We start from the raw sequence: 14,906 nt of genomic DNA, 5'->3' as shown, positions 1-14,906 counted from the left end.
ATAAGCAGCAATTAAAATGTCATTATAACTTTTAAGAACCGTTGCTCCTCTAAGAAGGCACAAATTTGCTGTTCAAACACCTTTTCCATCCATCCATCCCCGTAACCACTCAATCCCAACTGGGGTCACACGGGGGTGGTGGGGGGAACCAGAGCTTATTCCGGGAACAATGGCTGCAGGCAGGAACCAACCCTGGGTGGTCGCCAACACACTGCAGGGTGCACACAGCCACACTCACACAACTACAGGTCACATTTAGACTCACCAATCAACCTGCTCTGCACGCTTTTGGACTGTGGGAGGAAACCGGAGCCCCCGGCCGAAACCCATGCGGACGGGGGGAGAGCGTGCAAACTCCCCACCTTTTCGAAAACTTTAGCAGCTTTTCATATTTTGGGTGAACAATGTTAATATAGCCAACGGCCATAAAGGCCGTATGTGGAGCTGCTCTGTGTATCAGTTATTTAGAAAGTAAACTTGTTAGCTTAGGGTGGATATATTTTTAAATGGAGACTTCCCTGCTGCCTCATACAGCAGCAACAACCACAAATTTATTTTTGTATGGAGCATTATCGTCTCGAAGCGCTTTACAGCATCCGCACCCAAAGCCCCCAGTGAGTAAGCCATAGGCGACAGTGGCAAGGAAAAACTCCCAAGAAGGAAGAAACCTTGGGAGGGACCAGACTCAAAGGGGGAGCCCAACCTCCAGGGGCCGGCAGGGAGAGTCAAATAGGAGAGAGGGTTAAGTGCCAAGTCACATTGTCCAAATCATAAGATTTGAGACACAACCAGGGAGGTGATGACAAGCCGGTGCCGACTCTCCCTCCAATCGCCAGGGAACCAGAAGAAAGGCAGCGGGTCATACATGGAAGATGACACAGGCTGAACGGTGAGCTGGATGCAGGGACGTCACTGGCAGTGGCGACATCACATGTAGCAGGGTGTGCTGGATATCTTGATAGATTGAGGTCTCCAGGCAGCACCCCCCAGGAGGAGTAGGGCAAATAAAATGTGCAATTATTCAAAGTAGAGGAGACAATAGGCAGTGCTAACAGTTAGCTGAGTGCAATATGAAGTGCACAGTGCAAGCTCTGGCAGATATAGCTATAGCAGCATAAGTACCTCTGTATTTCAGGACAAAATACCTGGTAGTACATGGGCACGTGATGGTGCGCCCCAAGTTAATGGTGGTTTTCAAAAATGTCTCCTAGCAACAAAAAGTGCTGTATACTAGTGTCCCACTAGAGGGCGTTGTTGTAAAATTCTTGCACAGGCCCCTGTGGTAAACAAAAATAAACCTGTATAATGCCGATAATCAATACTACCACCGTGAACTACGCTGATACAAACTTTTCTTGATGGTAATTCTTTATATAGCACGTTGGCAATTATAACAGGGTATAGTGTAGCCATAACCTTACCATAAGCGTTCGGATGTACACCGAATTACTACCATGCTAAAAGTAAACAACAACAAAACGGTTCAAGAACAACATTATGTAACTGCATAAACGCGAAATCAGAAGACGTAAGTAAAAAAAAAAAAAAAAACATGTCAACCATCAGCGCAAAGCTGAATTGAGTTTCTGTACGGAGCTTTCAGGGCGGGAACATCTAGCCATTCAAGAACGGATGTGCTCATGATGGATGACGTTCTTAACCAATGAAATTCCAAATTAGCACAAAGTGACTGAACATTTAGCCTATAGGAAAATGACTCAGCCCTGAACACTCATGATTGACAGCGATTTTAACCAATGGTATGACAGATCAACAAGAAATCGACCGGAATAATCTACGTAATTTTACTGCAGGCGGGTGGTGGTGCTTAGCGCAACATAGTAGGAAATAACGCGGTGTATGTAAAGTCACAGTACCTTTGACCCAGAGCACTTCTCTCACCTAAGGTTTTTTGTTTTTTTAAGAGTTTTATAAATAAAGTTATTGACAGCGCTATTAACAGGTGAACAGGTGTCTTGCAGCCTGTGAGGTTAGTCTTATTCGGTACTTTATTTTGCAATTTAAAAAAATGTAAACACATATTGGATTTTTCTTGTAATTAACCACACACACAAATAAATGAAATTCGTATTTTATATTTAATTACATATTTTAAGCAATAGTGTAATTATACAATAATTAAAATGTTTTGATGTTCTTCAATAACTATGACATATACAATAACTCTGATAATGTACAATAGGAAACCAAAGAATTATGGATAATTATAGAATTATAGACGAGCACAGCAGAAATATTTTTAGTGGTCAGTATGAAAGCAGATAATTTCAGTTGATTTTTAAAATAGTGTAAGTTTGATACAGTTGGAAGTTTTGATGTTTGCACATTTGTTTTTGCTGAGGTAAAGATGTGGCCACCACCAGCACTGATGGTCTGAAGACTGTGTGCATATTTAACCGCTGGCCTTTTTCATTCAGACTCTGCGATGTGTTTAATATCATCCAGGAGCTCAGAGAAACACGGTCTTCCTTGAGGATTCTGAAAGCAAGATGTACCATTAAGACTCACGTTAAAGACGTTTGTTGTGCTAAACAAAGGCTGATTCTGCGGATGGGGGCCTACCTCATGCCAGCAGCTGTACATCAGCCTGTAGACCTCTGAGGAGGCTTTGTGTGGCCGATAGAGCCTCCGTCCCTGGGTGACCTCCTCCACAACCTCAAGGTTGGGCTTGTTTTCGAAAGGAGTCCTTCCTTCAGTGAAGACCTCCCACATCAGCACACCTAAATGCCCCGGGGGCACCACAGTCAGCACACATGCAGGACAAGGGTTCCAGGTTTTAAAGAGACCTGATGTCCTGCATGACAAGTGGGACATCTCCGCAGCTCTGGGCAAAGCAAGCCAGCGGTGCTCAGTAGTTCCGATGTTCGCACAAAAGCGGGAATCTGACCTTCAACTGCTGCGTAAAGCAATGGTTCCACCAACTGAGCAACTGTGATGCGCATAAGCAAGTCGATATACAAAGTGCACATTTAGATACCGTAGCACGTGGTAAATTCAGATTCTTTCAATGGCAATGGAGGCATCAGTATCATAAATGAATAGAGATACTCTGTTAATCCCCATGGGGAAATTGTGTCCTCGGCCGCCCCATCCTGCCCTATCAGCCAGCGTACAGCACCCCTGAAACTGAGGGTTAAACGCCTTTGGTCAAAGACCCACGGACATAATGATTATTCTGATCAGAGGAAGAGAAACGGCTACACAGCCCCCGGAGGTAGCTGAGCGTCTGACCTACCAAAGGACCACACATCTGATTTGCTGCTGTACTTGTTGAAGTGCAGCACTTCCGGGGGAGACCATTTCACGGGAAACTTGGAGCCCATGGAGCTGGTGTACTGGTTGTCCAGCACGTACCTGGAAATGAGCACGTGGCAGCTTCAGCTTCCACACATGAAGGCACATTCTTGCCAACACTGACAATGATGGGTACAGAAAGAGGAATGTCTGACCTTGTCATGCCAAAATCACACACTTTTACCACATTCTTCTCAGTGACTAAACAATTCCTGGCAGCCTGTGGATGAAAACAGAATTGGCTCATATTGCAAAATAAGCAGCTGATCAGAAACCAGATATCCTAAATGACTGGTGCTGGCTGGCTACTTCTGATCCGCTGTGGGCCCTCAATACTGCGAATTACTGAAGGAGGGTTTTGCATCTTTTAATGGCGAGGATTCGGCCCCCACTAGGTCACGGTGGATGAAGCTGTTCCTCTCCAGGTACTCCATTCCCTCGCAGGCGTCCTGGCACATGGCCAGCAGGCACTCGCTGCTGCTGTTGCTATGCAGCTGCAGGAAGTTGAGCAGGCAGCCATTTTCCAGGTACTCGGTGACAATGCAGATGGGCCGCTGCTTCATGCAGATGCCATAGAGCTGCACCAGCTTGGGGTGGCAGAGGCTTCTGTGGGGAGGGACGCGGGGGTGTCTCTTAGACCGTAGAGCGTCATTCCAGTCAGGAAAATCACAGGCCGATGTGACAATCACACTGAGCACTCATGGGACACACAAACGCACATAGCAGATGGCACACTTAAATACTTACCGCAAACTAACAAAAACCTTTCCCTTTCTGTTTAAAAGTAATTGCATATGCCCACAAAAATGAGGCTTTTAGCGGCTACAGACCAAAGAGAGGCTGGGTGTGTAAGCGCTGTGGTATTGCAGGTGCAGGCATTGTGCCACAGTACAATTGTGCCGAGAAAAAAAAGAGCGTTTAAGATGAAAGAATCACTGTTCAGGAAGCAGCCATCAGGCGCCAAAGTGGAACAGCGACCACCTTCAAGTGAGGGCATCAGGCATGTGAGAGCCAGCAATTCAGAGTCGGGCCTTTCTCACCAGAAAAAGGCAGCGTTCACGCAGACGGGCTCTTTGATGGAATGGAAAAAGTGGTGAAATGTGGAAATGTGGTGAAAGCGTGGGGCACTGGTGGAGGTGGAGGAAGTCAGAGCGGCCGGCGACATCCGGCCTGCCTGTGACGCACGGGGCAGAGCTGCCACTCGCCGCTTACGTCATGACTTTGGCCTCCTCGATGAAGTCATCCTCCGACATGGCCCCCTCATTGATGGTCTTGACGGCCACCATGCAGAGAGCGCGCCACCTCCCAAGATGCACCACGCCAAACTGGCCTCTTCCCAGCTCCTTCAGGATGGACAGTTCTGACGGGTTGAGCTCCCATTTTTCTAAAAAAAAAAAAAAAACATTAATCAATGAAGAATCACTTCATTGTTTGATACTGCTTAACTGTATCGCACAGCGATCTCCCACCACCACGACGTGAGTTACGTGACTCCTGTTAAACACTTGCTGTATCATCTTAGTTCTTTGGTGAACGTCAGTGTCAGTGCGGCGTGTTTGTGCCCATCTTACCGTAGCTGAACCCCGCTGTGGTTGGCACGCACCGTCCCATGGGGCCCACTGCAAAACGCAGTCTAGTGACAAGACCTGTGGGTGGTTAAAGTAGTGCTTTAATGGATTTGTTGGCCTGGCGTTCCCTTGGATCTCGTAGGGAGACTCACCTGCCGCATTGTATTTATGGTAGTTAATGACTTCGGGTATGGAGCTGAAGACGTGCTTTTCAGCCAAAAAGAACTGGCCCAAGCTGTTCTGTTTGATTTGGTAGTGCCGAATACAGCCGTCTGTCGAACTGGAACAACAAGCGTGGCTGGTGAGGTCACTGGGATCCGTCTGTACTGCAAGCATTTTCTGCAGTTTGGTGTTTGTATTACTGGTATGTAATTATTATGAGAAGACGTGAAATGGTAGTGTGCGATTTGTGCTGATCCATTAGAGTAAATATACATGTAACATTTCTAAGGTGTGTCAGTACTGTCAGTCGTACTTTATCGTGTTGTGGCGTGTTGCACACCTTAACTATGTGAGTCCCAAGTTAGACCTCATCTACACAGATATGTAGTATAACCATCTGTCCAAAGCACACTTTGCCCAGCACATGCAAACCACATTCAGCAGACTCTCACCTCAAAGCTTTGGTAAATACTGACACAGTATAACATCCTTTTTGGCTCGAGTCCCTCACTATAAACCCACCGTCCTTTGCCTGAAAACAAAACCATAAGTTTGCTGTAACCAGACTCCTCCAGGTCAGGGCTGAAACTGAAAACAATGAACATGGCTTTGCTCTGGGTATTAAAAAGAAAACACACTTTTCCCTTTGATTTGGTAGCTGGATATAGAGCTTGGGAACAAAGTCAGGCAAATTTTTCAGAACTAGAGCATGTATATGTACACAGCAATGCTAATACAGGAATAGGGTTCATGACAATGTCTGCTTTATCCATAAACTGGCATTTAAACTGATCAGATCAGTCAGCTTATTTGTAAGTATGATTGACATGTTCGACCTTTCCTGTCAACCTAAAATATTTAAGTGAGAGTGCCCCTATTCTAGTAATATTTGCATGTGAGTCAACTTTCTCCAGATACTGAGGTTAGAAGCAAATCATAGTGCTAGTAAGTGTGTCTGTGTGTGTGTGTGTGTGTGTCTGTGTGTCTGTGTGTCTGTGTGTGTGCCTGTGTGTGTGTCTGTGTGTGTCTGTGTGTGTGTCTGTGTGTGTGTCTGTGTGTGTGTCTGTGTGTGTGTGTGTGCCTGTGTGTGTGTCTGTGTGTGTCTACATGTTTCTGACTACCTGAGCAAAAGGTCCAACTTTCACAGGTTGAGCTCATTACAAGCTAGACTAGAGAAGCTGAAAAGAAAGCTTAACTTTTTCAGTAATGGCAGCAATGTAATTAAGCAGAGGGACTCACCTCCTGATGCAGGAGCTGTTCAGCTTGGGCTCTGCTTAGGTTCCTGCAGTACCAGCTATCAGCAGCAGCAAAAGCTCAGGGTCAGACTGACGTCACTCACACTGACTGCAGTGTGCACATGCTAGTCATACTCACTCATGTGCCTCTATCCTGTCCTTCTCTGCAACGTAATTGCTTGGAATGAAACCTTTATTCCTACAAAAAGCACAGTGAACCACATAAGCGGGCAGAGAGGCAGCTTACGAGAGGTTCAGTGTAATGTAATGCCCACCAAAATGGCCCTCCCTCACGCCCCCCCCCGGGTCTCACGTACCCCTGCTTGTCCTCTGCTTTCCACCAGAGCTGATCCTGCTTATGAAGGATCTTGTACTCCTCCCCTTGCCGCAGCGTCAGGTCGGAGTCCTCAGTGGCTGTGAAGTCATAGAGGGCGACTACATGCAGCTGGCTGCCCTCGCCGTCCAGGGGTGGGGGCGGGGGGGGCCTCCGCCTCGATCTGTCAGACTGACACATTTAAGCAGTGGTAGCCCTTTTAAGTTGCAGAAATATATCCTTTGTTCTTTTTGAAAAGCATTAATTCTTGACTTTATGACCTGCTTTTGAAGGCCTGGCCTGAAGTCACTTCATTCCGAGACACTTCGAGCACTAGGGATGGGTGATGTCATGATAACCCACAATACTGAGTCGTCCAACATCCCCCCAACACACTTAGAGACTGTAATTATAGCTTTGTGGGGACTCTTCATTCATTACTATGGGGAAAACTCTAATCCCAGAATAACGACCTTAACCCCCACCCAGCCCTAATCTTAACTATAAGTAAACAAACAAAATACAAGACTTTTGGCATTTTTAGCTTTTTGATTGCATTCACAGATCTTTGTGGGGACCTGAAAAATGGTCCCCACAATGTCAAAATAACAGGTTTTTATTACATTATGGGGAACATTTGGTCTCCACAATATAATATAAACATAATACACACACACACTAAGAAAAACTTGAAAGCTTGAAAAAAATTATATATGGATGGGCCTCGAGACTTGTTGATGGGGAGGCTGTTTAGCGGGCTGACCATCATTTTTTAGTCTCTGTGGAACAATATTGATCACAGACCAGATTAAATCGTGATTTAAAAACTTGTTGCGACCATCCAGAAGCTTCTAAAGGAGCACAAACTTTTTACACCATGTACCACCTCTGAAAGCATCTCACTGTGTACCAGAGGTGAAGAAGTTGTCAATGAGTTTTTTTTTAAAACTGTGTTGGAAATGTAAGCTACAAGGCCAAACCGAACGCCACATCAGAAATCCTTCAGTTGCCTCGCTTTGCATGTAGCCAAAGCCTGCTTCCCCGACAAAGCCAATGATCATTGTCGGACACCAACCTCTGGTTACTTGTCTGTTATTTTCAATTGCTGATAATATCCTCCAATCGCTCAAGCCTAGTGAATACCCTTTCAAGTTCTCATAAATAAATGTGCATGCTACAAGACCCCCATGATGGTAAAAAACAAAGACTAAGTGGCCCCGCCCAGATTGGGAGACCTCCCTGGTGGAAAAGGAGCCTGAGTTGGTGCGAGAGGTAGAGAGAAACGGACTAGATATAGTCGGGCTCACCTCAACGCACAGCTCGGGCTCTGGAACTAAACTCCTGGAGAGAAGCTGGACTATGTTCCACTCAGGAGCTGCGTGTGATGAGAGGCGCCGGGCAGGGGTAGGTCTGCTTATAGCCTCCCGGTTTGGTGCCAGTATGTTGTTGGGTCACCTCCCTTCAACTTCGAGTTGGGGGATGGGCTCTGGCTGTAGTCTGAGCTTAAGGGGGGGGGGATTCCATTGTTCTGCTGGCAGACTTTAATCCTCACACAGGTAATAACACTGAAACCTATAGGGTGTGATTGGGAGGAATGACCTGCTTGATCTGAACTCAAGCAGTGTTCTGTTACTGGACTTCCGTGCTAATCACAATTTGTCCATAATGAATACCATGATCGAGCACAAGGATGCTTGTAAATGTACCTGGATAGAGTACTAGGTACAAACTAGGTAGAGTACCAGTATAGTAATAGATCCATGATTAATTTTGTAGTCCTATCATCAGATCCCTGACTGTTTGTCTCGGGCACTCAGGTGAAGAGAGGAGATGCTCCCCGCTTGGCAGTGAGTTGGATCCCATGGTGGGGGAAGATGCTGGACATGTCTGGTGGAGGCCACCTCCAGAAGATCTTTAACACGCTCCTCTGGCAGAATTTCTCTTTACATCCTGAGGGAGGCTGGAGGCACTGAGCCTGAATGGACCGCGATCCATGCCTCTATTGCCGTGGCGGCTGTGTGGAGGTGCAGCCATAAGGTTGCTGGCGCCTGTCGTAGCAGCAGCCCCTGAACCCGATTGTGGACACCCGTGGTAAAGGGAGTCATCAGACCTCTGGGCTTAGTGAGCTTGCGGGACCCAGCTTTGGATAGTGATTTGGTTTGTGACATGGTAGGTGTGGCAAGACACTGTATCAGTGCATGCTCCTTGTCTCCTTCTGAGCTGGAGGAGGTGGCTGTGGAGAGCGAGGTCCAGGCATCTCTGCTTAGACTGCTGCCCCTGTGACTTGGAATTTCAATGAAAAGGCAGCCCCACGTTGAGCGGCCCCACCCACATTGCACACACACACGTATCCGTCTCAGAGAAAATGTGCTGGCCGATGAAGGTCAAAATGCACGAAACTAAACTGTATTCGGCAGCCTGACCAACAATTTAAAGCCTGCTTAATAACTGGAAAGACCCTCATTTCAAGGTTTTAGCCTTCAACAAAATAAAACAAATATGACAGCTTACAATATGTTTTACCTGTGAGCCGTTAGTCACTGTTTTAAAATGAAATGCACCTCAGTGACATTCTCCACGAGACGTTAACTGAATAGAGAGGGCAGGTTGTGTCATCATTTTTAAGGAGGTTTGTTAGCATTTTTTACATTCAGCCCCCACGGAAAAAATCCTATGAGAAAAGTGAATGGCACTTTAGAAAATCTGCAAAAATATGGTTAAAAGAGCTTTAAAAACCTTCCTGTTTTGTGTCCCTGAAAGCAATATGTTGCCAACGTTTTTCTAAAGGGAATGAAAAATGAACTACAGCAGTCGCTTACCTGACCTGCACAGAAGGCTTGAGTAATATTGCTGATCTGAGAAACCCCCCTCCCCCTTTACTCCGTTTGTAATTGCCAATTCATTTGTTCATTAGCCACCCCTACAAATGAATAAATTAATCAGCAATCTAATTTGGCAATTACATCATTCTTTAAATCGGAAAAGTTTAGAGCGAGGTAGAATCCGTCTGAACCACCGTCCAACTAACTAACACAGGAGAGCCTTGTGTGAGAGTCTTAGTGTGAGCCAGGGCAGGTGCGAGTACTGTAAGCCTATTAACAAGAACACTGGACAGAAAATGGCAGCCATCGACTATGTTTTCCACCCTTTCTGTCTCTCACTAACAGCTAAAACAGTAATTACTTTAGAGCTTTGACCATACAAGAACTTCACATCCTGTGGTGGGGAAGCTGCAATTTGACGCCCCCTCCTATAAACCACAGCAGTTTTACAGAAGTTTACGTATTTCAGAAAGAACTTCTTCACATCATTTCATATGTCAGTATCACAGCCTTATGACTCCATACTGCACAGGGTTCATCGCGAACTAAGCAGTGTTTGGTTCAATCTGCCCATTTCCACCTTAACAGTAAACACTAGCGCTGGGCCAAAGGACGATGTCACCGTACTTCGCCGATGGCTGACAGCATGGCGATTCCCCCCTCCCCACCACTGCCGCAATACCCACCAATGGCAGGGTCGGAATTTCTATCGCGACTATGAGGATTAAAGCTGACCTACAGAGCAAACTCTCCCATTCTGTCATAAGTCATTTGTAAATGTTCTTTTGCTATTTACGCTCTTTTCCCATTTCCGCACATTTAACTGAGAATATTGTCAGTGGATTATTAATATTGTATCTAGTACTGAGTAGAGGAGACTCTTGCTGATTTATCGTCTCATCCTGCCTGTCACAATCCTAGTTTTCCGGAACTGCATTAGAACGAAGCTAGTTAAGGCTACGCACCTGGCCGGACTTCAGCCAATGAACGCAATGAATGATTCAATAATTCTGATTAGTTCATAATTCACATAACAGACAAAGAAAATGTTAATATAAATAAAAATAAAGGAATGGAGTTATTCCCAATCACACTTTATTTAGAAAAAAAACAACAACACACTTTATAGGCTAAAACTCTGGATTTTCATTTTGCATTCAAAAGAGTTGAGCACAGTTTAAAGAGTCAATACTTTGCTGTGCTAAAAATGCAAATCGAAGTGGTCATTTCTGGCCACCAACTCGGTCGGCGGCTTTACTCTGTCACTTTTACTAGTAGTAGGTCTGAGCCTAAGTAAAGCTCAGAGTTTCAAATAGCAGACTTCAGTGCTTAATTTATTCTGAGTGTGTAACTGAATGTACTACAGGGGGAGGATGTGGGTAGTCAATGGGCTCAAGTCAATGGGCTCAAATGTGCAAAAAAGAAATAATAATAAAGGAATGTATAAAAAATTATAGTACCTTTACAAGACAACCCCCTCCCCCCATGTCACCGTCCATCTCAATGATTTACTGTAGACATCGTCATATGCCTAACCCTAAACCTACCCCCCCATGTCACCGTCCATCTCGATGATTTACTGTAGACATCGTCATATGCCTAACCCTACCCCCCCATATCGCCGTCCATCTCGATGATTTACTGTAGACATCGTCATATGCCTAACCCTACCCCCCCATATCGCCGTCCATCTCGATGATTTACTGTAGACATCGTCATATGCCTAACCCTAACCCTACCCCCCCATATCGCCGTCCATCTCGATGATTTACTGTAGACATCGTCATATGCCTAACCCTAACCCCCCCATATCGCCGTCCATCTCGATGATTTACTGTAGACATCGTCATATGCCTAACCCTAAGCCTACCCCCCCCCATGTCACCGTCCATCTCAATGATTTACTGTAGACATCGTCATATGCCTAACCCTAACCCTAACCCCCCCATATCGCCGTCCATCTCGATGATTTACTGTAGACATCGTCATATGCCTAACCCTACCCCCCCCATGTCACCGTCCATCTCAATGATTTACTGTAGACATCGTCATATGCCTAACCCTACCCCCCCATATCGCCGTCCATCTCGATGATTTACTGTAGACATCGTCATATGCCTAACCCTAACCCTAACCCCCCCATGTCACCGTCCATCTCAATGATTTACTGTAGACATCGTCATATGCCTAACCCTAACCCTAACCCCCCCATATCGCCGTCCATCTCGATGATTTACTGTAGACATCGTCATATGCCTAACCCTACCCCCCCATATCGCCGTCCATCTCGATGATTTACTGTAGACATCGTCATATGCCTAACCCTACCCCCCCATATCGCCGTCCATCTCGATGATTTACTGTAGACGTCGTCATATGCCTAACCCTAACCCCCCCATATCGCCGTCCATCTCGATGATTTACTGTAGACATCGTCATATGCCTAACCCTAACCCTAACCCCCCCATATCGCCGTCCATCTCGATGATTTACTGTAGACATCGTCATATGCCTAACCCTACCCCCCCATATCGCCGTCCATCTCGATGATTTACTGTAGACATCGTCATATGCCTAACCCTAACCCTACCACCCCATAGTGCCGTCCATCTCGATGATTTACTGTAGACATCGTCATATGCCTAACCCTAACCCTACCCCCCCATATCGCCGTCCATCTCGATGATTTACTGTAGACATCGTCATATGCCTAACCCTACCCCCCCATATCGCCGTCCATCTCGATGATTTACTGTAGACATCGTCATATGCCTAACCCTAACCCTACCACCCCATAGTGCCGTCCATCTCGATGATTTACTGTAGACATCGTCATATGCCTAACCCTAACCCTAACCCTAAGCCTAACCCTAACCCTAGCAAACACAGACTAACATGTGCCTTCAAAGTTCCACTTTCATCGAGACACTAATGTCTTTTTTGCATTCTCCTGATACTGAAGCGAGACTTTTCAGCTTCCATATATGTGAGCCCCGGACTGGGCCTGCAGACTGCCTGGGGATGGGCGATCAGACAGGGACGCTTACCGTGCAGACTCGGCTGGAGCAGGAGGACGTGCGCTCCCCATCGCTCCTCTCTGCCTTTCTTCGGGTGCCCTTCTCTCTGCTCCAGGAGATAAGCATTGGTGACTGCGTGACCCAAGAAGGGCGCTTTACCCAAGGAGATGTGCCCTTGTAAAGGTGACATTACCCTTTATTCCTGGTACAGCAGCAGCAGCAGAAGATCGATTGTACGGCCTGATCTGGATGGAGATGCAGAAGCGCAGAGGTCAGCTGAGGCGCATGATTTTAAAAGCTGCTAAACACCAGTATGATGCCTGTGTTTGGGGAGCTCTGACCAAATGCATCTGGAGGACAAGGCTCATACGTATGTGTGTTTGCTGTAAGATATACACATGTAAAACATATTGTATGTTTTACAAGGTGGGATGTCAAATGTTTTTTTCCCTGTGAGAACTACCATGCATGTGTATTAGCTGTAATTATCTTATTTAAGCACGATGCTGAAGTTCTGTTACGGAATTTTGGCCATGTCATATTTTTGATGAATCAATGACTTTTGACGCTGTGCAACCAAATGCATGTTTATGTCCAAGAAGCCAATATCTTAGCTCACGTTTGGTCAGAACGGACATTCTCTCTCACATTTAAAACATCTTTTGCACAAATTATCACAGGTTAGTTGAAAGCAAAGCTATTTATTTATGTTTGTGCTTATTTGTTGGCGCCGCTACAGAATAATACAAACAGCACATTTCTTCACAAAGAGTGCAGTGGAGCTCAGGCTGAGATCCTGTCACCTCCACGCACCAACATTGTTTCTGCGGCGAGCACAAAATGAAGGTTTCCAGGAAGACCCTCAGAAATGAGGTGACATGAAAGCAGGTGCCCTCAGCTTAGCCAGACTCAGAAAGAACAGACAAGACCATCCCTGCGAGCGATGCCGACAGACTGCTCTCACTGCAAAGACGGTCTGTGCTGCCAGCTGCTCGTCATTTTTCTAGGCAGTTTGGTGCCACAAGTGCATGAAAAACACAGAGCCAATTAGTTACATCATAGCCTAAATGCTTGGAGGAATCACACCTGCTCATTTCGCCAGATGCGTACAGCATCCGCGTGTCCCATTTATAAAACACAGAGGCCGTGGTACATGATGGCCTCACAAACAAAATGCCGCTTTCAGTGTTTTTTTGGTAGAAAAGAACTCAAAATGAAGAGTGTATAAAAATGTAAAGAAGCTAAATCTGGCGAGACCCGCTGTCCCACAGCCCTGGTGGCTTCCTGGTAGCAGACTGACTTGCCTGTTGTTCGATCCAGAGCTCTGCAGTCCCCTTTGTTTACGTTTGTCTGCATCTACGGCCTGCACCTGATTCTGTGACGGCATGTTACTTACTGGACAGGATCATGGTATCCTCTGGGTAATGTCGGCGTGCCCACAGCTTCTGCTCCAGCGATGAACAGTTTCAGCTCGTGAGTAAGTTTGTGGTCGTGAGCTGTGAGTACATTTCTGGGCGAGGAGAGGAGATGACGTCGACCAAAACCTCAACTCAACATCTGAGCAAAACGATTTCCAAGGAGGGCAGGAAATGTGGCGCAGAGGCTGTAAGAGATGCTATCTCACATGTTCAGAGAGACCAGGGCGAACTCAGTCTTTTCATTGGTAGTCGGTGCTGATACCGGCAGCCCCTCCTCAACTAAATCACTGTCTATATGTCACTGCACATAACACAGGGCACTGGAATGATTTTCATTCAACTCTTACTGGCGTATGTATAGAGCTAAGTGCTTTGGCATGGTGACATGAATCATGGTCGATTGGCACACAACTGGCCATTGTGAATTATTTGCATATCGATTTGCAAACAGCAGTCTGCCTCTTCCTCTCTTCAAACAGTGAATTGTCACTCAGAGACGTGACAGATTTCCAGTTTGTCAGATACATGTTCTAGGGACAGACCCATCATCACTGGAATCAGCCTCGAATGTCACACTCCAGGCAATGCCTTTGCTCATTTTATAATGTAACTCATTATTCATTAAGTCATTTTACATTTTTAGTTATAACTCATATAACTTATATAAAAGGTATGGTGCTTTGCAACATTTTTTAATTCAATTTTATTTTTATTTAAGACAGATTAAAAACTAGCAAAAACTAGTGGCACACACGAAATACAATGAAAATATAAACAAACAATATCCAATTCTGAAACACTCACCACCAGAAAGAGGTAGGGGTGGGGCCACTAAAGAATTTTTGACAATTTTTCTTGTCATGGCATTTCTTTCGCTTTCAGCCGGCATCAGCCGACAATTTACCCACTTCACCCAAATTCCGCCTTATTTGCCCAGGTCAGCAGTCGGCTTTCTGTTCCCAGAAGCGGGAACCACGTTTATTCACAGCGGCGCTAATTCACAGCGCGGCCGCGACATCTGCATTTATACTGTGGATACGCTGGGCAGTTTTTCTA

At 45.9% G+C, this 14,906-nt stretch overlaps 1 protein-coding gene across 3 annotated transcripts; it reads right to left on the bottom strand.

Annotated features, from left to right (window-relative positions):
* Nucleotides 1–2,080: 2,080 nt before the first annotated feature.
* txk (TXK tyrosine kinase) lies at nt 2,081–14,777 on the bottom strand. Of its 3 annotated transcripts, XM_048970750.1 has the most exons (16): nt 14,655–14,777; nt 13,829–13,942; nt 12,626–12,677; nt 12,463–12,538; nt 6,598–6,785; nt 6,420–6,479; nt 6,285–6,339; nt 5,498–5,577; nt 5,036–5,163; nt 4,887–4,961; nt 4,528–4,699; nt 3,708–3,921; nt 3,471–3,535; nt 3,257–3,375; nt 2,584–2,741; nt 2,081–2,499 (listed from the first exon to the last, which is right to left on the bottom strand). In XM_048970750.1, the coding sequence occupies exons 2-16, from the start codon at nt 13,839–13,841 to the stop codon at nt 2,431–2,433; spliced, it is 1,524 nt and encodes a 507-aa protein (XP_048826707.1). In that variant the 5' UTR covers nt 13,842–13,942; nt 14,655–14,777; the 3' UTR covers nt 2,081–2,430. The 3 variants fall into 3 exon arrangements, with proteins under 3 accessions (XP_048826707.1, XP_048826706.1, XP_048826705.1); XM_048970749.1 differs by having other exon boundaries at nt 13,829–14,750; XM_048970748.1 differs by lacking the exon at nt 14,655–14,777 and having other exon boundaries at nt 13,737–13,843.
* Between the last annotated feature and the right edge of the window lie 129 nt (nt 14,778–14,906).

The sequence above is a fragment of the Brienomyrus brachyistius genome, chromosome 12 (assembly GCF_023856365.1).
Source record: "Brienomyrus brachyistius isolate T26 chromosome 12, BBRACH_0.4, whole genome shotgun sequence".
NCBI lineage: Eukaryota > Metazoa > Chordata > Actinopteri > Osteoglossiformes > Mormyridae > Brienomyrus > Brienomyrus brachyistius.
This window is presented reverse-complemented; position numbering and strand designations above follow the sequence as displayed.

What these genes read in the sequence shown, in the direction of transcription:
- txk (XM_048970748.1), bottom strand. Translation starts at nt 13,788, where the DNA reads ATGCAGACAAACGTAAACAAAGGGGACTGCAGAGCTCTGGATCGAACA. An exon ending in GAGGAGGCCAAAGTCATGAC is followed by an intron (nt 3,922 to 4,527) that starts GTAAGCGGCGAG and finishes CCCTCCCCACAG; the next exon opens with AAGCCTCTGCCACCCCAAGC. An exon ending in ATCAGATGTGTGGTCCTTTG is followed by an intron (nt 2,742 to 3,256) that starts GTAGGTCAGACG and finishes CGGGGCATTTAG; the next exon opens with GTGTGCTGATGTGGGAGGTC.